Source organism: Sus scrofa, chromosome 3 (assembly GCF_054392235.1).
Source record: "Sus scrofa isolate SSC_HxYL_T2T_F1_AM1 chromosome 3, Sscrofa_HxYL_maternal_Yorkshire_Landrace_v2.0, whole genome shotgun sequence".
Taxonomy (NCBI): Eukaryota; Metazoa; Chordata; class Mammalia; order Artiodactyla; family Suidae; genus Sus; species Sus scrofa.
In genome coordinates this window covers 113,719,301-113,743,832 of record NC_139385.1, presented here as the reverse complement: position 1 = coordinate 113,743,832, position 24,532 = coordinate 113,719,301, and the positions used below count along the sequence as shown (strand labels likewise).

Sequence of the window (24,532 nt, the reverse complement as noted above, 5' to 3'; positions counted from 1 at the left end):
CCCACAGAGCCAGCCAGGGCTACATCTGACGACCACATCCTTAGTCCTCCTTTGCTGATATTTGGTGTATTTTATTTTATTTTATTTTATTTTATTTATTTATTTATTTTTTTATATTTATTTATTTATTTTTGTCTTTTGTTGTTGTTGTTGCTATTTCTTGGGCCGTTCCCGCGGCATATGGAGGTTCCCAGGCTAGGGGTTGAATCGGAGCTGTAGCCACCAGCCTACACCAGAGCCACAGCAACGCGGGATCCGAGCCGTGTCTGCAACCTACACCACAGCTCACGGCAACGCCGGATCGTTAACCCACTGAGCAAGGGCAGGGACCGAACCCGAAACCTCATGGTTCCTAGTCAGATTCGTTAACCACTGCGCCACGACGGGAACTCCATTTTTTATTTTATTTTATTTATTTATTTATTTATTTATTGTCTTTTGTTGTTGTTGTTGCTATTTCTTGGGCCTATTTGGTGTATTTTAATTTTAAAAAGTACTTTCACAAGATCTTATTTTCTGGTCTCTCAAGGAAGATTTATGATAGTCTCTTAGGACCATTACCCAGAAAGGAAAAAAAAAATTACTGTATGCCTACAGATCCATAGGCTGCATACTTTGATAAATGATTTCAACTGCTCAGATAATAGAAAAGGAGGATACAGACCAAAGTTCATTACTTGTAGCGGGGAGGAGTCTGAGTCGTGGTATTCAGATATGGAACTCAAGGAGGAAGAAGACAAAGCTGATGTTCTATCAGTCTGACCATTTCTGTCAGAGTGTTTAGCTATTTCCCTTTCCTGAGAACTTCATAACTAGAGTATAAAATAGCAGTGCAGACTAATTTCATAGTGAATATTTCATTAATATTGTTTCCTAACTAGATTCCAGTAAAAGTAAAACAAATATTTAAGAAATCATTTATAGAGTTCTCCATAAAGTTAACATTTAATGCTGACCATCTTGTTGGGGCTTAGAAATTGTTTCACCTTAAAATATTATACTGCATTCTGACTGTAATCACAAAGGTGTACTGCTATTTCCTTTCTTTCATAATTTCAGTGATCTTAGTAAATTTAGTTTTGGGTAAGAATTTTCTCAGGAATGCCTTTGGCCAAGGCTTCTCAACCTGCTTCACATTCTGGCATATCAATACAGAATGATAACATTTGCGCATTTGTGTGTGGCCGCAAGTAACCAGCCCTAGCATATGCTGTCTCAGCACTCTGAACGGAAAGACCTCAAAGCTGCAGGTCTGCTTGGGCAGATGGCTTTAGCTAGGGCAGCCTGAACTCTGCTGTAGCACCAAGAGTCAAACTGGTTTAAAAAACAAACTTGTTTAAAGGGTTAGTGCAGTTTTCTACATTTTTCTTAAATGTCCCATTAGTGAGTTCTGTAATATGAGCCTTATTTCAGTAGCAAGTCAGAACTTGGATATTGTAGGTGCTATGCATGTGTATGTTTTTATTTAGAGTGATGACATGAATTAATGCCTTTAAAAATTACTGCTTGGGGAGGAGTTCCTGCTATGGCACAGTGGGTTAAGTAAGAATCCAGCATTGCCACAGCTGTGGTGTAGGCTATAGTTCTGGCTTGGATACAATCCCGGGCCTGGGAACTTCGATACACCACGGGCACGGTTGAAAAAGAAAAATGCTTAGGAGTTCCCTTGAGTGCATTGGGTTAAGGATCTGGCATTGTCACTGCTGTGGCCTGGGTTAGATCCCTGGCCCAGAAACTTGTGTATGCCACTGGTGCAGCAAAAAAACAAAAAACTGCTTAGAGCCTAAACTCTTCAAAGTGCACTGAAGCTTAAACACACTTGATAATGACCATTTTGGACAGCCAAGGAGGTTTCCTAAAAACCTAATTAAAATAATACCTTGAAAAGTGAACATCCTTCAGAGGTAGTTCTGTTGAATTAGTAAGAATATTTTTTCCACTCAGCTTTTTGGGATTCTTCTTGGCCTTGCTGATAAATGTCTGGGGAAAGTATAAATGTATTCATATTTTTTCCAGAATGCTAGTGGCCCCATTAACCCAAGCGGTGATTGAAAATAAGCAGTCACATGGAAGGTATTTTTATGGCTATAAATCTTGACACTAGCATGGCAACCTCTTCAAACGCAGCCAGGCCAACTCTGTTCTGAGAATACCTTGAATGTGAAATGTGACCATTAGATGTGGGTGAGTTCACAAGACAGAGTAAAGATTCCCAAATAGAAAACCTACAAGAGAAGGGAAACACCGGAACTGCTCTGCTTTTAAGAATACGAGTGTTGGAGTTCCTGTCGTGGCACAGTGGTTAACGAATCCGACTAGGTACCATGAGGTTGCGGGTTCGATCCCTGACCTTGCTTAGTGGGTTGAGGAACTGGCGTTGCCGTGAGCTGTGGTGTAGGTTGCAGACAAGGCTCGGATCCCGCGTACCTGTGGCTGTGGTGTAGGCCGGTGGCTACAGCTCTGATTAGACCCCTAGACTGGGAACCTCCATATGCTGTGGGAGCGGCCCAAGAGATGGCAAAAAGACAAAAAAAAAGAATATGAGTGTTATGGATAAAACCTGCTCAATTTTAATAACAAGAGCTCAATAAGTTTGTTTTTTTAAGCTGGACTTTAATGAATAAAAATAAAAATCCCTCACAAATGAAGTTTATATAATGGCCTATAGCTGAAAAGGAGATTTAATTTTTCTTGCTCACATGATTATTTTCCTTCTCTGTTCTGACTTCTCTCTACTGAGCCTCTACAACAGAAAAGAACAACTGGTATTTCTCCTCATGCCCCATAACTCACTCTAGTAAAAAGCAGGAGAAATAATACATAGATTAAAACGGAATCTACTAAACATTCACTTTTGTATTATCAGATGAAATTCATTCATTCCACGACAGTCACAGAGAAAGACAGGCAAGTTGGTTTCTAAAGTCTCAATCAACACTCCAAATTGTGCTGGGAGTGCCCACTACTTGGTTAGAAATACTTATTCTGGAAAATCTCCCTCGAGGTGTGCCTGCCCTGGGCTCCTTCACCAGGGCAGCCCCAGCTGGAGCTGTAGTTCGAGGTAGAGGGGCTGCTGCTGTTTCCCAGGTGAGCAAGCAGGCAGGTAAGTAGCAAGCACTCTCCCAAGACTGGGCTTCATTGTGTGGTGACAAGTTTCACAATCATGCTGATGATCCGTGACCCTCGAGGACAGGTACACAGATCTATGCTTGGGTTTTTAATCTTATCCTGGAGGAGCTGGTCAAGTTCACAACGAAGTTCCTTTACTAGTTCAGCCACCTAAACAAAAGTTGCCATGTAAACAGGGGAGGAAAGATTATCAAAGGAAATTCTCTAGTCAGGACTATCATTATTCTAGGTTTCTATTAATTTTATCTATTTTTCTTTTTAGGGCTGCACCTGCGGCATATGAACGTTCCCAGGCTAAGGGTCTAATCAGAGCTGTAGCTGCCGGCCTATACCACAGCCACAGCCGCACCATATCTGAGCCGTTTCTTCGACCTACACCACAGCTCATGGAACGCAGGATCCTTAACCCACTGAGTGAGGCCAGGCATCAAATCCACATCTTCATGGCTACTAGTTGGGTTCTTAACCCACTGAGCCACAACGGGAACTCCTCTGCTGTTAATCTTAATTCCATGGGAGGGGAACTAAACAGTTTTTCTAAAATTTCTTGATATAATTATAGAAACATTCACTCAATGTTAGCTCTGTAATATACTAAATGGTGTCCATTATAAAAAGGTTCCTCTATTACAAGTCAGAGGTATAGCCTTTATGTAGTGTTCTCCATATTAAAGCTTGGTTAACTTTTACAATTTGCTCTGAGAGAATTAAAAATGGCGGATATTGGAGTTCCCGTCATGGCACAGTGGAAACGAATCCAATGAGGAACCATGAGGTTGTGGGTTTGCTCCCTGGCCTCGCTCAGTGGGTTAAGGATCTGGTGTTGCCATGAGCTGTGGTGTAGTTTGCAGACTCGGCTCCAATCTGGTGTTGCTGCGGTTGTGGCATAGGCCGGCAGTTGTAGCTCTGATTAGATCCCTAGCCTGGGAACCTCCATATGCCAAGGGTGCAGTCATAAAAAGACAAAAGCCAAAAAAAAGGGCGGATATTAGGATTTCCCGGCCTAGCAGTTAAGGATCCAGCTTTGTTACTGCTGTTGCAGGGTTTGATCTCTGGCCTGGGAACATGTGCATGCTGTGGGTGTGGCCCCAAATGGTGGATATTAAACCAAAAAAATATCTTTAAACTTGGGAATTTTATGCCTTTGTTGTGGGGGTGGGGAGTGGAAGATAGGCCCACATTTTTCATGGCATTTGGCTTATGCTGATGTAGTGCCATGGTGGGGGTGCCTGGCCAACATCTGTTTGGCTCTTCTGTCGATCGGTAACCCTGCAGTGCAAACTCTGATCTAAATCAAACAGGCTCATGCCATGCAACCTCCCAGAGTGAACGGTAATCCAGGCATTAAGAGTCTATGACATCCCTTCAGTGACAGGGATGGTTTAGGAGAAGTTTGATGGAACTTTTGGGAAAGAAGTGTTCTGTCTCCCTTCTGGACAATGTGCTGCACGGATGTGATGCCAAGAGCTACGTGAGCATCCTGCTACCACAAGGCCAGCCAGGCTTCTGCTATTGCTAAGCACCTGAATCAAACCAACCCTGCCTGGCCCTCTTGACCTATACTGTCCAATATGGTAGCCACTAGTCCCATGTGGCTAATCTCTTGACCACATGAAGTGTGGCTGGCCCAGACTGAGGTGTACTGTGAGTATAAAATACACACCAGATTTTGAAAGCTTATTATGAGAAAAGAATGTAAAAATCTTAATTTTTTATGTTAATTACTTATTGAAATGGAAACTTGAGGTGTTTTAGGCTATAAAATATATTAAAATTAGTCACCTATTTACTGTGGGTTTTTTTTTTTTTTTTTTTGGTCTTTTGAGGGTCACACCCATGGCATCTGGAGGTTCCCAGACTAGGGGTCTAATCAGAGCTGCAGCCGCCAGCCTACGCCATGGCAACGCCAGATCCGAGCCACGTTTGTGACCTATACCACAGCTCATGGCAACACCAGATCCTTAACCCACTAAGCAAAGTCAGGGATCGAACCCAAAACTTCATGGTTCCTAGGCTGGATTTGTTTCTGCTGCGCCATGATAGGAACGCCACCTATTTACTTTTTAAATGGGGCTAGTAGAAAAATTAAAACTACATATGTGGCACACATTTCTATTGGACTGTGCTGCTTTAGACTTTAAAGGGAATTTCTTGGTATGTTTAACTGTAACGTCTATGAGTTTGTATTTCTGCTTCATGAAATACTTTCTAACAAATGCAAATGTTAAAGTGAATTTTTATTTCTTAAATATACTCCCCGTTAGGAGTTCCCATCATGGCTCAACGGACTAGTATCCGTGAGGACGAATGTTCAGTCCCTGGCCTTGCTTAGTGAGTTAAGGATCCAGCATTGCCCTGAGCTGTGGTGTAGGTCACAGATACAGCTCAGATCTGGTGTTGCTGTAGCTGTGGTGTAGGCCAGTGGCTACAGCTCTGATTTGACCCCTAGCCTGGGAACCTCCTTAGGCCACAGGTGCAGCCCTAAAAAGACGAAAAAAAAACAAAAACAAAAAACAAACCATGCCCCTTAAATGTCTTCTAGACATAGTGAATAAATGAGATCTGGGAATAAAAAAATTCAGACCCATTATCTTCACTTTTTTTTTTTAACTGATAGTTGTAGAATCAGCGTCACTTTTTTTCTGTTCATTTATAGTTTGATTTCTTTGAACATATATTTGTATAACAATTAAGCTTCACCACCTCACCCACAGTTTCTGTCCTAAACCGTTTATACTAGCCATCCTGGGTTCCTCTCCCATGTGCTGCTTCCTGAACTCTTAGCAAGGCTCCACCCTGCCTCACCACAGCCTCTTTCTTTCCTGCAGACCCATCATTCAACCTTAATCATCTCTGCTGTCCTTGGTCCTGAAGGAATGCCCTATACTTCGTACTATCAAGGCTCCCCCATGGCCTGAGCTCACGGGATAGACTCATCATCCCTTACCTGATGGGAAGCAGCTGCAAAACGGATCCAGCCATCATCCAAGGAGACGACAAACTCTCCCCTTTGGAGCTGCACGTTCACTTGGCCTCCTCCGAACAAGACCAGCGGGTACACAGACACCATGCTGCAGTCTCGGATGAATACCCGACTAGTTTTGATCTTCTCGTGGTACACCAGGTAAGGGCTGTCAAAGTGTCTGACCTGGAACGTATGACAGTGATGTCACTGGCAACATAAGGGGAACTCCGCCAGTCCCATGGATTTAACTGTCACCTGTCCAATGACTCCCAAAATGATCTTCAGCCTGTACCTTTCTCCTGAGCTCCAGACTTGTATGTGCAACTGCTTACTTGATGTTTCACCTGGACAGTGAACAAGCACCTCAGATTTCTTGTGTGCAAAAGGAAATCTCGATTTTGCCCTCCCTGCGGTGTTCACCTTCTCCCATTCACCCAGTTGCTTCAGGCCCAGATTTTGAGCCATCCTTGATTGCTCTCTTTCCTTCACTCCATCTACATCATCACTAAGCCCTGTCAGCTCTGTTATCAAAATACATGATGAATTGACATATTCTTACCGCTTCTACAGCTACCACCTCGTACAAACTCTCATCTCAAATAGACCACAGCAATGGCTTCCTATGTACTTGCCCTTCTGTGTCTTGACAGTTTCTTTTCCATTCAACAGCCACAGTGATCTTTTAAAAATGATCTCTCAGGAGTTCCCGTCGTGGCGCAGTGGTTAACGAATCCAACTAGGAACCATGAGGTTGAGGGTTCGGTCCCTGCCCTTGCTCAGTGGGTTAACGATCTGGCGTTGCCGTGAGCTGTGGTGTAGGTTGCAGACGAGGCTCAGATCCTGCGTTGCTGTGGCTCTGGCGTAGGCCGGTGGCTACAGCTCCGATTCGACCCCTAGCCTGGGAACCTCCATATGCCGCGGGAGCAGCCCAAGAAATAGCAAAAAGACAAAAAAAAAAAAAAAAAAAAAAAAAAAAAAAGATCTCTCAAAACTCTCCAGAGATTTCCAAAGGGTGAAAATCTCAAATCCTTATCATGGAGTACAAGGTCCTACATGACCTGACCCGTGCCTGCTTGTCCCAACTCATCTGCCACTCTCACCCCTAACTATCCCCTCCGCTTGCATGGGCCGCCTTCTTTAGCATCCTGGTCTTTGCACTAGTTCCTCTGCTTGGAATGTTCTCTCTTCAGATATCTGCATTACTTGCCCTTCATTTCATTTAGGATCTTCTCGGTGGTTTTCTCAGGGTTCTTCCCTGACCATTCTGTATAAAAATAGCCCGTGGGGGGAGGGAGGGATAAATTAGGAGTATGGGATTAATAGATACCCACCACCATAAATAAACAACAAGAATTTACTGTATAGCCCAGGGAACTGTATTCAATATCTTGTAATAACCTATAATGAAGACAAATCTGAAGCTATACACCTGAAACTAACACAATATTGTAAATTGACTACAGTTAAATGAAAAAAAAGCCCTTCTCCTGTCACCCAGTCTCTTACTATTTTCCTTTATAACGCTGGTCATTAACCTGAGATTCTTTATTATTTCTTGCCTGTCTTCTCCAGTAGAATATAAGCCCCCTGAGGGCAAAGACCTTGTCTCCCTAGCTCATGCACTGGCACAGAGGAGGTGTTAGCAGATATTAAATGGATGCATGAATGACTTGGATTCACTGCAGAAATGTCATTGTAAACTCAGAGGTAACTCAGGCTCCTGGTTCCTAAGTACACATGCAGCTGAGAGGGCAGGTGGGCTGACCTCCTGGTCCTCAAATTCTAAACTTAAGATTTTTTTCATGCTTTTGCTGACACTTTACTCAGTAGTTCCAGGGCTTGACCAGTCCCAACACTTTAAACCTCTTCCTCCATTCTCCTTTCCTCCTCTGTCCTTCATCTCTCCCAAAAGCTTTATTGGGCATCTGCTTTCAGCTATGCTGGTAGCTAGGCACCATGCAAGACATCGAGAATGTAGCAATGAATAAAACTCAGTTCCTAACTTCAGGAATTTCACGATTCCACTAATGACACCCAACATAAAGCATACAATAGCGTGATAAGTACAACAGTGGACAAATGTGCACTGTACAGTGTAGGACAAGTAAGGAGCCACTTGGGGAGGGACACTGGGAGAGTGACACGTAATGGGAGCTTGAAGGGCAAGTAGGAGCCTGATGGTGAAGAGACACTGCCATTCCAGCATGGAGAACAGTGTGACCTATGTCACAGCACTTGTCTGGCATTGCTGGAGCTAAAGAATGGCAGAGGGAAAGAGCTGGAGGGGAGGGGACATGGTTTAAGAAGGGCCTAGATGTGAAGGGTCATATGAGAGTTTACGGCAGACTATATAGACAAAGAAATTTTTTTTTTTTTTTTTGTCTTTGCTAGGGCCACACTTGCGGCATATGGAGGTTCCCAGGCCAGGGGTCTAATTGGAGCTGTAGCCACTGGCCTACGCCACAGCCACAGCAACGTGGGACCCGAGCCACACCTGCGACCTACACCACAGCTCACAGCAACGCTGGATCCTTAACCCACAACCTCATGGTTCCTAGTCAGATTTGTTAACCACTGCGCCACGACGGGAACTCCTTTTTTTGTTTGTTTTTGTGAATAATTTTTTTTAAACAAATTGTTTTATGTATTTTTGTCTTTTTGCCTTTTCTAGGGCCACACCCTCGGCATATGGAGGTTACCAGGCCAGGGATAAAATTGGAGCTACAGCTGCTGGCCTATGCCACAGCCACAGCAATGCGGGATCTGAGCCGCATCTGTGACCTATACCACAGCTCACAGCAACTCCAGATCCTTAACTCACTGAGCGAGGCCAGGGATCAAACCTGCAACCTTATGGTTCCTAGTCAGATTTGCTAACTACTGAGCCACAACGGGAACTCCAAGATGAAGAATTTTAAGCACGGGTAGGACATGACCTAATATATGTTTTGTAAAGATAAGTCTGACAGCAGTAGTGTCAAAAGTTGGAGAGAGCACCAAGAGTAAGATGAGTACCTCAGGCCAGAAATAGATGTTTGGAGTTTGAACCAAAGAAATGTCAGTGGAGGTAAGAGGAACAGGCAAATCTGAGATGTCAAAAAGGTGGACTTTCTGGGTCCTGGTGACCAACTATATTGACATCAGGAGAAAAGAAGGGTCTACGTGACTCCAGTGTTCCAACTTGGATGGTGTCATTTCACCAAGACAGGGAACACAGAAAAAAAAAGAGTGAATTTGGAGATAATGAGTTTGATTTTTCAGCTTTTGAGTTGGAGGTGACTAGAAGGCATCCAGATGGTGATTTGAGCAAGAGAGCGCAGGAAAAAAGCCCAGGACTAGAGAGAAACAGATTTGGGGTCTGTGTCAGCATGTAGGAGGCAGTTAGAACCACGACGCTGTGCTCTGGTGGTTCTGGAAGCTATGTACACCAGAGCAAGAAAATAAAGGCAAGGCAGAATCACTACTGCACAGTAAGGGAAGAGAATCTAGTAATGGGGACAGAGGTGGATGGATGATCAGAGGTAGGAAGTCAGCAATGTCAAATACTTCATCAGTCATGAATGATGAGAACCAGGGAGTTCGTTCCCTGCATTTGACAACTAGGATATTCTCGACTTTTGATGAGTTTAGTGGAGTGGTGGGGCAGAAGCCTCCCAGCAGTAGGCTGAAAGAAAAATGAGAGCTGAGGAAGTGGAATCAGCAAGTAGAGGTCCTGCCCTCTGAGACATAGACACAGTGATAGGATTACATCATGACCTCTTAAAAGGTCATCACTGCAAAGAAACAACTTGATCTGAAAGCAGGCTTAATGGTTCAATTTCCAGTATGTTGGTGTTTTTCTGCCTTGCCCAAGTCAGAAGTGCTCCTAGAGACAGCAAGTGATAGAACACGGTTTGGCTGAACTGATGGGACTATTTCTCACTCCAAGACCTGTCACATGTAAATACACTTGACCCTTGAACAACAAGGGTTTGAACTGCATGTGTCCACTTAAACTCAGATTTTTTTCAATAGTAAATACTACAGTACTGCACAACCCACAGTTAGTTGAAAAGCAGATATGGAAGCTGACTGAGTATACTCAGCCGTTCTGACCTGATAGTTCACTGATGAAGGGTGAATGTGTACATATCCATCGTTCTTGGTGACAAACTTCAACTCCTCTGATTTTGGTTGCATTCTGACAGCTCCGGTACTGGTCTTCTGAAATTTCCCTTCTGGGCTTTTCACCTAAACAGGTATTTGTAAGAATAAATATACCGACATGTATACATATTTCTGGTTTGTATCCCCTGACACAAAACCAGTCTTGAATGCCTTTGCTGCTGCTTTCCTCTGTTTCCTTAAGTTTCCTTTTGGAAGCAGTATAAGCGCACTTTCTTCTCTTTCTTTCTTTTTTTTTAAGGGCTACACCTGAGGCATATGGATATTCCCAGGCTCGGGTTCAAATCAGAGCTGTAGCCACTGGCCTACACCACAGCCACAGCAACATGGATCTGAGCCACATCTGCGACCTACACCACACCACAGCTCATAGCAATGCTGGATCCTTAACCCACTGAGGGAGGCCAGGGTTCGAACCCATGTCCTCACGGATACTAGTTGGGTTTGTTAGCACTGAGCCATGACAGGAACTACCTATTTTTTTTTTTTTTTTGAGCCACGAAGAAGTGTGGATGTAAGTTCTAGTGACTGTACTACACACCAGCCATACAGGAGAGAAACCATGTTGATATTTCAGATCTGCACTATTGATCAAGAGATCCAGTTGGCAATGTTGGGACCAGGCAGGAATCTCCTGACAATTCTAGTCCAACATTTCCAAATGAATTTCCTTCAAAACCATGAAAAAGGGGTTCCCTGGTGGCACAGTAGGTTAAGGATTAGAGTTGTGCAGCTGTGCTGCAGGCTGCAACTATGGAGTGGCCAAAAAAAAAAAAAAACTGGAAAAAAAATTCTATGAATAGCAAATTATTCAATTTGAAAAAAAAAAAGTTTATGCACGTAAAGACCTGCATGTTTAACGTTAGTACTATACAACACAGGGTATAATATTCCATCTTATAATAATCTATAATGGAAAATTATTTGAAAAATAGAACTGAATCACTTTGCTCTCTATATCTGAAACTAACAATATTATAAATTAACTTTACTTCAATTAAAGTAGGAAAAGATCTATAATTATATGATTAAGAAATAATTAACATTAGTATTTAATAAATATCAATTTAGTTTTCTGATTTATATCTATAGAAATGATTTTATAGAAATGGAGAAAATCAAACACTATAAATTAATGTATGCATTAAAACTAGTAAAAGATCTTTCTTTTTTGGTTGCCCTGTGGCATATAGAGTTCCTGGGCCAGGGATCAGATTTGAGCCGCAGCTGTGGCTGTGTTGGGCTGAGGACTGAACCTGTGTCCCAACACTGCAGAGACTGCTGATCCCATCGTACCACAGCAGGAAACCAGGATCATTTTCTATAATCTATTTGTTACTTTTTTAAGTGAAGTATAGTTTTATTTACAATGTTGTGAATAATTAACTTTTCAAACTTAATATATTGAACATTTTTCCCTTTTAACTACTCTTTTCCTAAAACAATTCTCAATGGAAATATAGTATTTCACTGTAATGATATATAATAATTTAACCAGTGAATTTCCTATTAGAATTTTAGATTTCTCATTCTAGTGCTGTTTATAATTGCAAACATTCTCCTAGCTGTATCTTTATGCATATATGCAATTATTTCCTAATAATATATCCTTAGAAATGAAACTGCTATCTAGAAAAGGGGTATCAATTTATATTCTGAGCAAGAGTGAGAGTGTTCATTTTTAAAAATTTCTGTCACATCATAATCACCTGAAGTCCATAGTTTACTTTAGGGTTCACTTTTGTTGGACATTTCATGGGTTTGGGCACACGTATGACACGTGCATCGTTACGGCATCATGCAGAGTATTTTCACTGCTGTAAAGTGCTCTGTGCTGTGCTTATTCCCTGAATTTTCAATTGTTTTGCTCTAAATGATTTTTTTTTTTTTTTTGTCTTTTTTGCCATTTCTTGGGCCGATCCCACGGCATATGGAGGTTCCCAGGCTAGGGGTCTAATCGGAGCTGTAGTTGCCAGCCTGCGCCAGAGCCACAGCAACACGGGATCCGAGCAGTGTCTGCGACCTACACCACAGCTCACGGCAACGCTGGATCGTTAACCCACTGAGCAAGGGCAGGGATTAACCCGCCACCTCATGGTTCCTAGTCGGATTCGTTAATCACTGCGCTACGACGGGAACTCCCTTTTTTTTTTTTTTTTTTTTTTTTCTTTTTTTTGATCTGCACTGATGGCATAAGGAAATTCCTGGGCCAGGGATCAAACCCAAGCAACAGCTGCGATTTGAGCTGCTGCAGAGAAAACACCAGGTTCTTAACCCATTGTGCCACAGTGTTAACTCCTAAATGATTTTTTAAAGTAAATTTCAAATGGAGTGAAAAGCATGCAAGTATTAAATGAAAATGAGCCATAAATGAATCAACAGATGTCAACTGAGCATTTAACAAAAAGTTAAATGAGGAATGTTTTGGTATTCTGACAAATTCACATTCTAAGCTTGACAAGGACTGGATAATCAAAACTCCAGTAGAGGTCAAACAGCATATTCAAAGAGAAGGGTCACAGGTGGTCCCATGGCAAAGCACTGACTTGTTTTGATTTTGTTATCTAATTTTAGTCCAAAGTAGAGGGCATAAGGGAAATTGTAGTAGATCAAGTTTCTATCCAACATAGGTTAGTTATGCACAGACTGGCTGTCAGTGACATTTATGTCCATTTTAGCTTCTGGAGTGTCACAATGTCAAGGATTAAAAATGTTCCTTATTTCATACAATAAAGGTTTTTAAAATTTATTTTTAGGGCCACACCCACCACATATGAACGTTCCCAGGCTAGGAGTCAAATCAGAGCTGTAGCCGCTGGCCTATACTACAGCCACAGCAACACAGGATCTGAGCTGCATCTGCAACATACACCACAGCTCACGGCAACGGCAACAATGGATCCTTAACCCACTGAGCGAGGTCAGGGATCGAACCTACATCCTCATAGATAAGAGTCAGATCCGTTTCTCCTGAGCCACAATGGGAACTCCTATAATGAATGTCTTTGAATTATGTATCTAAACACATCTGGGGAACTGAAGCATTAGAAATGTATGCTAAGTTTAAAAGGCAGTGTATGTGCATATTTTTTAGATGATTAATGTAATAACTTACATGCCTTGGCTTCAAATCAAACTAGAAGTGGGAGGACCCGGAAAAATGTTTCCTTACCTGCACTACATTTGGATACAGCGCAGCACACAGCATTGCTGATATCAACTTGGGGTTCTCAGCATTTGAGTTTGCCTAAGAGAAATAACAGCATTAATCTTATAAGTAATGTAGCTATTTCTGTCTGTGCCCTGGAATTTTACTATTATTTCTTTTGATTTCTATCACTTTACTAGAAAATTATTTCTAAGTAAAAAAAAAAAAAAGTCAAATCTACCAGGCCATATCCACACAAGACCTATGCAAAGAAGCCCACACTAACTTTCAAGATCTCTGCAAAGCAGCTAAAACCCAGTGTTCCTAAGGATCAGTGGAGAGAAAGATTCTGGTTTGTGAAATTCTGTTCACAATTTCCAGAAAGTACTAAACAACACTTGTACAGAGTGGCATCAGATTCGTCTTGAAGTGTCCTTCCTATAGTTATTATATAAAAAACTGTCCTTGGTTGGAAAAAGGTCTGACTTAAAACATTACTGAAAAGTCCACTCTCTCTCTGATGGACTTGCCAAGAACCGGTGTGAAATTTTAAAAACAAAACCAGATGCAACAATTAACAGAAAAACCCTTCTGTTTTATGAGCGTTAGCTGATATTTATCTGTGGAAAGAAGAAAATCAAGAATGCCACTAACCCACTGCTTGTAAGCCTTAAGGGAAGAATGCCTACAAATGTTCCTGAGATAATATGCTATGCACGTGATACTTAATGAGAAATAATTTTTTTTTTTTTTCGGTCTTTTTAGGGCTGTGCTGGCAGCATGTGGAGGCTTCCAGGCTAGGGATCCAATTGGAGCTACAGCTACTGGCCTACACCACAGCAACTTGGGGTCTGAGCCGCGTCTGCAACATACACCACAGCTCACGTCAATGCCAGATCCCCAAGCCCCTGAACGAGGCCAAGAATGGAATCCAACACCCCATGGTCCCTAGTCAGATTCACTTCTGCACCACATGGGAACTCCTAACCACACATTCTTTACCTCTTCGCCTGTGGCCTCCAAGATACCATCTCCTCCTCCTTGGGCCCTTCTCTCAATGTCCCTCGCTCTAAGGCCCTCCTTTACAAAGCCTATATCTGATAACAGTTCAGTGAATTGTCGTTTGAGGCTGGCCATTTCCTGAAAGAAGTGGAAAAAGCCTTTTAAGCAGGGGTATCAACACATCAAAGGTAAGAATGACTACAAAACAAATTACTTTAATGAGGCTCATATGGGTTCATCAAACAGGTATCATCTTACCTGTTCATTTCCAGAAGGGCTGCTCTCTTACACAAATCAGCAGACAGACTAAAAAACTGTTTCGTAGAAGTTTACAAATTTCAGAAAACCCATCATGTAATTCTCTCCCTCTCTATATATAATATATAGATTTTAGGGCCACACCTGTAGCATATGGAAATTCCCAGGCTAGGTCAAATCGGAGCTGCAGCTGCCAGCCAATGCCACAGCCAAAGCCACACCAGATCTGAACCACATCTGCAATCTTACACCACAGATCACAGTAACACTGGATCCTTAACTCACTGACTCATAGGTCACTGTAAAAGCTAAATATATCCTAAAGAAAAAGTATAAATTTAGCAAAAAATGTCATTTAAAATTATCTTACACTTAAAAACTTCTACTGATGCATTTTATTATCGCGCCTTACATATAAAATACCCTTTAGACCAGTGATTCTCAAGCCTGACAGCATATTAGAATCACTTGGGAAACCCAACAAAAAGGAAAACAGATGCCCAGGCCCCACCTCAAAAGCTCCAGATTTGTAACTGGCCCCGGGGAAATCTGGGCATTTTTACTTATTTTAAGCTTCTCATGTGCATCTAATGTGTAGCCAGAATAAAAAAATCATTGCTTTTGTTGTACTTAGGATAAAGCTCTAGAGGCTATGTCTTCTCAAACTCTCTCACTGCAGTACACATAAAAGTAGAGGAGAATGAGGGCAAATACTGGGATGGTTTTGAGATCTCTTCATTTTGAATTATCAAATTCACTCATTCACGCATTCAAGGAATTTTACTGAACATCACCTGTGTGCTACATACTAATCTAGGCACAGTATTGAACAAAGTAAGTCTCTGATGGAGCTTATGGGGTAGAGAGACAAACAGTGGTAAGTACTAAGAACTTAATTTCATATTCTATTCCAGGACATCTTCTAGTATGAAAATAAAGTCCTTTCCCCTCCCCAGACTTAAAATCTCTGAGTAAAATAGCTTCTTTGTAAAGATAGGCACCAATTATTATCTAGCTTTTTATGCCACTTTGGAAGGAGACCTAAAACACTGTCACAACAAAAGACAGAGCCCTGTCTAATGTTACACAGGAGATAATAAACTTTCCTCTTGGGTACTCATTATTGACATAGTAGCTGCAGAAGGACAGAAGAATTTAAAAATCTGGATCAGTATTCATTCTTTGGTTTTAGCAAGAAGATAAGGGGCTTGGTCATAGACCGATTTGAAAATTTGATGAAAGCTGTTTCCTTTCTCCAGAATAATGCACATATGTATAAGTGTATGATTTTGCATAAAATTTCAGGGGGTTATGGATCCAGGTTAAGAATGTTTGGTATAACTACTGAAAAATCTGACTTATAGCAAGCAGTAATCCTCAGCATGCCTGTGTTCCCCTAAATTCGCTGGAAAGAGGAAAACGGGTCAGCAGACAGGGGCAGCATGGAAGTCCTGTGTTCAGGAGTCTTTTACACAGGAGGTAAAGACAAGCATAGTCCAAATATAACATTTTCAGTGTCAAGGCAGGACAGGCAAGATAAAGCTGCAACACCCTGTGGTGTGCTACAACAATAGAAAATGAATGAAAATAAACTTCCGCCCGAACAACTAACCTGAAGAACTCTTCCTGACAAGAAGTTTTGTCTGCAGTAATTATAACTTGCACGCATACCTTCTTTTGTACTCAGCTGCCATCCCTAAATTTTGGAAAAAAAATGTACTTAATCTTTAGTGCAAACACTGGTGATAAACCTCAACTATTAGATTATATACTTACCTTATATGCTCGTAGAAGGGCCAGATAATCACTGTTTGCAAATGCAAATTCTAACTTTTTCTGGTTAGCTTCTTCTTTTTTATCCCAGGGAGATACCTAAATGAGGAAAACCAGGTTTGAAGGACACATTTTATCTGAAGTTTCACATGGCACTTTCCTACTGCTGAAGCCAGGTGCTTCGGGAAGTGTTCTGTATGGAACAGAGCACACAGTGGGCAGCGGGTTAAAAGTAATTGTGGTATAGCAGAAATTATCGCAACACTGTAAGTCAACTATACTTCAATAAAACTTTAAGGCTTAATCTCCAAAGCACATCATTTATTTTGTCTTTTTAGGGCCGCACCTGTGGCGTATGCAGGTTCCCAGGCTAGGGATCAAATCGAAGCTGCATCTGCCGGCCTACACCACAGCCACAGCAACATGGGATCTGAGCTACGTCTGCGACTTACACCACAGCTCATAGCAATTCCAGATCCTTGATCCACCAAGTGAGGCCAGGGATCAAACCCGCATCCTCATGGATACTAGTCAGGTTTGTTACTGCTGCACCACCATGGGAACTCCCAATAAAACTTTCAAAAATGAAAAAAAATTATGGTGGTTAAGTGACACCTCATGGTCTTGTCCTGTAAGTCCATCACCTAAAATAATTACTAAAATAATTTCCTAGTGCAAGATGTCATCAAAGAGCCACTGATTCTAAAAGCTACATTTAAAATCTAAGATTCTGTTAATTGTGGTATCTTTATTTCATAGATTCTTATTTTTTATACTTGAGTCTCCCCTATTTCTATACCCATAATTCATGTTTTTTTTTTTTTCCACTTTACAAATAATGTTTACAGGTCCTCCTTTTCCCTACAAATTGGTAAAATCAGCTGAGAACTTAATTTTCACTGACTTCTGCTACAACATACGTATGTACTAAAGACACCAGCATGAGCTGCACTAGCTGTATCACATGGAAAATCATTCTGGTGCTTCCCTTTAATTTTTGTATATTTGAACATCTTTATAGCTAACACAAAATTTTATTTTCTACTTGAAAATAAAATTGCTTTTTAGGAAGACCAGTGGGAAAAGGATTACATTCTGGAATTATGTTTACAGAGCTCCGCAAAGGACAGGTGCTTAGTTTTAGCTAAGGATGACATCAATATATCCAATGAAGCATTCCTGTATTCCAATAAAAGAAAACAGGTACAAGAGAATATTTAGATGATTTGAGAGACAGGCAATGGAGGTCTTGCTCACAGCAATATCCCTAAGCAAGTTATATCACCTAGTCTGGCCCTTAGTTTTGTCATTTGTTAAATGAGGGGGGCTGAACTAAGATCTTTTTGCATATTTGTGAGTTTTCAATTCCATTAAGTATAACATTAAAACTGAAGAAAATTATTACCTCCATCTATTTCCGTGAGATAAACTGAAATAAAAAACAAAGGCAGGAGTTCCCGTCATGGCTCAGAGGAAATGAATCTGACTAGCATCCATGAGGACATAGGTTTGATCCCTGGCCTTGCTCAGTGGGCTAAGGATCCAGCTTGCCGTGAGTTATGGTGTAGGGTCACAGACACAGCTCGGATCTGGTGTGGCTGTGGCCAGCACCTACAGCTCTGATTTGACCCCTAGTCTGGGAACCTCTATACGCCACAGGCGTGGCCCTAAAAAGACAAAAAAAAAAAAAAAAAAAAAGGGTAGAGTGACTACCCAACAGCTGAATATTCATTCTCCACAAGGCCAAATGGACTACACTCCGGGACAGAGCATGTGTGTGGCCATAAAACAAAACTAAAAGGAATGAACTAATACAAAGTATGTTCTTTGACCATAATGGAAATGAAATTAGAAATCAATAATAAATTAGGACACTCATAGCTACATGGACATTAAACAACACATGCCTAAATAACCAACACCAAAACTTATGGGATGCAGCCAAGGCAGTCTGTACAAGAAGATTTATATGTCTATTCTATATAATAAATCAATAAACTAAGCTTCCACCTTAAGACATTGGAAAAAGAACTAAGCCTAAAACAAATAGAAGGAAATACAACAGAAATTATAGAGAATAGAAAAAATAGGGACAATTAAACCAAAAGCTGGTTCTCTGAAAAGATCAATAAAATTGACAGACCTTTAGCTAAACTGATCAATGGGGAAAAAAGGCTCAAATTACTAGAAACAGAAATGAAAGCTGACATTACTACCCTACCCTCAGAAATAAAAAGGACTATAAAATACTATAAACAATTGTTGATAAATTAGGTATTTTAGATGAAATGGACAAATGCCTAGAAAAATACAAAATGATCAAGAAACATAATCTGAATAGACCCATAACAAGTCAAGAGACTGAATATGAAAAAAAACCACAACAAAAAACCTGCCCATGGGATTCCTTGGTGGCTCAGCTGGTTAAGGATCTGGTGGTTTCACTCCTGTGGCAGGGGTTCAATCCCTGGCCTGGGAACTTCTGCATGCCAGAGGTGTGGCCAAAGGAAACTACCCACAAAGAAAAGCCCAGGTGGCTTCACTGCTGAATTCTACCAAACATTTAAAGAAAAATTAATTCCTCACAAACTCTTCAAAAAAACAAAAAAGAGGGAACACTTCTCAAAACATTATGCAGCCAGGATTACTCTGATGCCAACGTCAGACGAAGACACATGAAAACTATAGACCAATATGTCTTATGAACATAGGCAAAAAAATCCTCAACACAGTGACAAAAAGAAAGTTGGAGGCCTCACACTTCCTGATTTCAAAACTTATTACAAAACTAGAGTCTCGTATTTGGAATCAAGACAGTGAGGAATTGGCATAAGGATAGACATATAACTTAATGGAACATAAGAATCTAGAAATAAACCCATATATCTATGGTCACTTGATTTTTGACAAGAATGCTAAAACCATTCAATGGGGAAAGAGTAGTCTTTGCAAAAAATGGTGCTGGGACAACTGGATAGTCACATGGAAAAGAATGAAGCTTGACTCTTATACTATATAGAAAATTTAACTTGAAATAAACCAAAAACTAACAATAATGTTGAGATCGAACTACAAAACCTCTTTTAGAAAAAAACAGGAAGAAATTTTCATGACTTTGAAGACAACAAAAGCTCAAGCAACACAAAACTAGATAAAGTGGAAGTCATACGAATAAAAACTTATGTGTTCCAAAGAACAGATCAAGAAAGTGAAAAAAGAAACCCATGGTATAGGAGAAAATATTTGCAAGTCACATATCTGGTAAGGACCTTACATCCAGAATATATAAAGAACTCTTACAGGAGTTCCCGTCGTGGCGCAGTGGTTAACGAATCCGACTAGGAACCATGAGGTGGCGGGTTCGGTCCCTGCTCTTGCTCAGTGGGTTAACGATCCGGCGTTGCCGTGAGCTGTGGTGTAGGTTGCAGACGCGGCTTGGATCCCGTGTTGCTGTGGCTCTGGCGTAGGCTGGTGGCTACAGCTCCGATTCAACCCCTAGCCTGGGAACCTCCATATGCCGCGGGAGCGGCCCAAGAAATAGCAACAACAACAACAACAAAAAAGACAAAAAGACAAAAAAAAAAAAAAAAAGAACTCTTACAAATCAATACTAAAAGGGCAAATAACCCAATTTTAAAAATGGGCAAACTATTTAAATAGAAATCTTTTTTTTTTTTTTTTTAGTTTTTTAGGGCTGCACCTATGGCATATGGAAGTTTCTAGGCCAGGGGTCGAATTGGAGTTGCAGCCGCCGGCCTACACCACAGCCAAAGCAATGCCAGGTCTGAGCCACACCTGCAATCTACACTGAAGCTTCTGGCAATGCCAGATCCTTAATCCACTGAGTGAGACCAAGGATAGAACCTGCATCCTCATGGATGTGGTCAGGTTCTTAATACACTGAGCCACAATGGGAACTCCCTAAATAGACATTCTTGAAATGGGCAATTAGCCATTAGAGAAATAAAAATCAAAACAACAAAGTCATCCCCCCATAGGATGGTTACAATAAAAAAGTCAGATAATAACAAGCGTTAGGATGTGGAGAAATTATAATCCTGATAAAATGCTGGTGGAATATAATATGCAGCTACTCTGGAAAAGAGAATGGAAGTTCCTCAAAAAGTTAGAGTTAGTACTAAAAAAAGTATTTGACCCAATAATTGTACTCCTAGGTATACAACCAAGACAAATGGAAACATACATCCACATAAAAACTTGTACAGGAATGTTTATAGCCAAGAGTGGAAACAATCCCAAATGTTTAGATAAACAAAATGTGGTATACCCATATAAAGGAATATTATTTGGCCAGAAAAGGAATGAAGTACTGATACATGCTATAACGTAGATGAATCTTAAAGCATCATGCTAAGTGAAGAAGCCAATCACAAAAGAACTATTATATTATTTCATTAATATGAAATGTCCAGAAGAGGCAAATCTATGAAGACAGAAAGTTAACTCTAGCCTAGGGCTAGAGTGGATGAGGGGATTGGAGGGAAATAGAAGAGTGACAGGCTAAGAGGGTTTTTTAATGAAGTGATAAACATGCTCCATAACTATGGTGACGACTGCATGATACTAAAAACTATCAAACTATACATAAATGGGTGAATGATATTTCAATAAAGCTGTTGAAAAACTAAGTCCAGGAGTTCCCACTGTGGCACAGTGGGTTCATGATCTGGCTTGTCTCTGTGGAGGTGCTGCTTTGATCCCCAGCCCATTGCAGTGGATTAAGGATCCAGTGTTGCCGCAACTGTGGTGGAGGTTGTAGCTCTGGCTCAGATTTGATCCCTGTACCAGAAACTTCCATATGCTGTGGGTGTGGCAGGAAGAAAAACAAAGTCCAGTGTATTTACTGTTTTTTAAAATCATGCAGGGGCACTTTTTGCTTGCTTGCCTTTTGATTTTTCTATAATGAACGGAATAAAGCAAACATATAAAAAGCACATTTAGATGATTTAAATAAGCTGATCTCTAGTACCTAATCTTTATTTAGGGCATGGATTTCTTTGAGGATTAGATAAAAGTTACCGTCATTGCGCCCTGAACAATTCGCATGTAACATACAAGAAAATTTTTAGGGGGCTTGCATTAACCCTGAAGCCCCCATAGTCCCTTAGAGACCTATTGACTCCAGTTTAGATGATGCTGTTTACTTACAAAAGGAGACTTAAAAGCTAAACTGGCGGCAATGGTGAGAGCAGGATCCAAACAGCGGAAGATAGACCCAAACAGCATTAGTTTGCCGATTCTCACATCTACGGGCAGAGAGGCCAAGTGATATCCTAGAGGGGTCAGTTTTTCATCTGGAGTTAAGGCTCCCAAGTCTCGCAATCGGATTTTCGAGGCACGGAGAGAGTCAGGGTGCGGGGGTTCAATGAGCCGAGAGAACACAGATTGGAGGTTATGAGTGCTAAACATCTCTAAAATTTTAATTCTGAAAAAAGAAAACAAAACAATAATTTGTCAATTTTATTTCTGGTGGGATGACACAAAGGAGTAAGCTTCTTCCTTGAATGAAGATAATTTATAGTGTTCTAAATACATGCTTTCATAAACAATAAAATAAAAAAAAAGATCTCTTCTACTTCTCCTAGTAATAAATTGCAGAAATATTTTCAGATTCTGAAATTTACTGAGACTCAGATTAAATTCTCTCTATAAATTTCCTAAATACTTCTTTTTATAACAGTGGGTTCAAATCATGAAATAAAGTTCAAATGACCTTTCTCCTCTCTTTCCCACATCTGAGACTGCATAGTAATTGTTAATAAAATTAATCAGCACGGTGTCCTACCTTGCGGTGGCTCTTGAAAAGCTGTTTTAAATTATGAACTTAGGGAATTCTAAGAGAAAAATCTAACCTATATAAAATTATTTCCCTTAGAATTTCTTTTTAATTTGTGAATCTATAAACCTACCATTTTACATTTTTACTGATGCAGTGGAAGGCTCTCAAAATATACTACTGGATCAAAGAGGAGCTATAACGTCTTTGTACAAGTAATTTTTTTCCTTTGGGTTAACATTTTATGGGCATATTCTCTGAAAATAATGACTTAGTCAAAGGGCATGGATAATTTCTATAATTCTTACATAACACTATGCAAATTTTCAGAAAGGCTGAACTAAAGGTTCTCCAGGTTCAGTGAGTTTAATCATTCATTCATTAAATCTTACTTTATGATATTTGTTCTTATTTGTTCATTAGGTAAATAATAGTGTTTTCAAGTTGCTTTTGTTCACTTTGTTCTAACCGATAATGAGGGTGTAGAATTTCCCCCCTGATGATTTAATATGGGGTTGCCCTAACAGAAATTTCTTTGTAAGTTAGATTACTTCCCTGACTTATGATTCTATTCTTAAGCTCATTTTAGACCCACCCTCTGCAATGCAAGAGGTCTTTATGTGTGGAAAGTTAAAAGGAATGGTAAAGGCCACACTGAAGGGCTCTTTCTTTGTAAATGAATGAGTTCATCCAAGTCCACTCTTAGCAAAACATCTACTAAGAAAAAGAAAACACCGAACTTAGGGTGAGAAACACCGGGGACTTTTGGAAGCAGAACACAAAGATCAAGATGTACCTTAGACAGAGCTGTTCCAGTGGCACTCTTTGTATTTCTGGTAGCTGCTGCTTTAGAAGTTGGTGATTGAAGTGATGGCTGGTGAATAAATGGAAGCATACTCCAGACGTGACACGACCTGCCCGACCTTTTCTTTGCAGGGCATTGGCTTGAGAGACAAAAGTATCCTCTAAACTTTCCATCCCTTTACTGGCATCATATCTATAGAGTAAAAGAAAATTAAAAGAGAGTTACTTTATAAAATAAAGTACCCAAGACTTTACTAACCATGGACAGAATGGATGAACCATCCTACTTCTGTAGAAGGACAGTGTCTCACGTGTTCTGGGATTGTTGAGTCCCTGGTGGGAGCACCTAGTGCTAATTTAAATACTATCAAATGCTACTATATGCAGTTCCTTTATTCAACTTTTAAAAAAATTGTTTTCCATTTTAAATTATTGTTGACAAATACAAGTTATATATATTTAAGGTATACAATGTGATCTTTTGATGTATGTACATTGTGAAAAAATTACCAATTCTTTGGTAATTAACATATATATCACCTCCGTGCCAACTCTTTTTCATTCAAGTACATGTAAAGCATATGAGAAAAAGAAGAATAATTATTTCTAAGGTAAAACTTTAAACTTTCCACCTCTGTTTGAATTTAAAGTTCATGCCCTAGCTAAGGAATCACTCAAATATCCACAGTTTTTATAAAGTACTTTTACAAACAGTAATCCATGTAGCTTAATAGCATTAGCCTTTAATAGCTGTGTTGCATCAATGGGGCATCTTTAGCCGCTCTCTTAAGTCACCAAAAGAGAATACCTCTTTTCTTTCATTTTCCCAGAATCGATGACATAGACGACATCATCGATGGTTATGGATGTCTCAGCAATGTTGGTGGAAATTATAATCTTAGTTACACCCACAGGAGGTTTTACAAACACAGCCTGCTGCTCTTCACTGGATAAAGATGAATGAAGTGGGTGAACAACACATCTGAAAGAAAATAAAAACACATTTAGTGTTCTAGCACAAAACACTGAAATTGGGTTGTAATGCATGAATATCTATTAAAATTAACAATATGACTCCCCAAAGCAGCAGCTTTTCCACAACCTGTTCTCAAAGCCCAGGTCTGCTAAATGGGAAGGTTCTTTCCAACCCTCACAAAATATTTACTCAGTTCTATGAACTAAAAAACCTGCATCAGCTTGGGAAAAACTAGAGTGTAATTCAGTGGTAAATAATCAAGAAGACTAAATAGTTGATACTCTACAAGTAACAAGCCTGGAGCACACGAGCCAGCAAAGAATCTTTTTTTTTTTTTTTTTTCTACCTTTAAATCCAAAGAAAGAAGAGAGAAATTATGTATGCTAAGAAACTTCATTCTTAAATTTCTAGAGGGTAATTCACCTGCCACGTAGTTATCCCTTTAGATATGAAGACATACTCAGTGTGTTTTACTACTGGTATAGGAACCATTGGAAATTATTTCTCTTGAAATGA

The 24,532-nt window shown here is 40.3% G+C and overlaps 1 protein-coding gene and 1 long non-coding RNA gene across 5 annotated transcripts in view; one reads left to right on the top strand and one right to left on the bottom strand.

Annotated features, from left to right (window-relative positions):
* Positions 1-8,099, top strand: part of LOC146404869 (uncharacterized) — a 38,496-nt gene extending 30,397 nt beyond the window's left edge. Inside the window, exon 3 of the long non-coding RNA XR_014842199.1 lies at positions 5,958-8,099. This is a non-coding gene — a long non-coding RNA (uncharacterized LOC146404869). The remainder of the gene's footprint in view (positions 1-5,957) is intronic.
* Positions 2,593-24,532, bottom strand: part of DHX57 (DExH-box helicase 57) — a 74,394-nt gene continuing 52,454 nt past the window's right edge. For all 4 annotated transcript variants that reach the window (XM_021087592.2, XM_021087594.2, XM_021087593.2 and 1 more), the window contains exons 15-24: positions 23,849-24,022; positions 23,033-23,233; positions 21,609-21,885; positions 16,443-16,538; positions 16,279-16,362; positions 14,409-14,546; positions 13,431-13,505; positions 10,190-10,324; positions 6,077-6,277; positions 2,593-3,279 (exon numbers count right to left, since the gene is read on the bottom strand). In XM_021087592.2, coding sequence (XP_020943251.1) covers positions 3,136-3,279; positions 6,077-6,277; positions 10,190-10,324; positions 13,431-13,505; positions 14,409-14,546; positions 16,279-16,362; positions 16,443-16,538; positions 21,609-21,885; positions 23,033-23,233; positions 23,849-24,022 — 1,525 coding nt within the window. In that variant the 3' untranslated portion in view covers positions 2,593-3,135. The remainder of the gene's footprint in view (positions 3,280-6,076; positions 6,278-10,189; positions 10,325-13,430; positions 13,506-14,408; positions 14,547-16,278; positions 16,363-16,442; positions 16,539-21,608; positions 21,886-23,032; positions 23,234-23,848; positions 24,023-24,532) is intronic.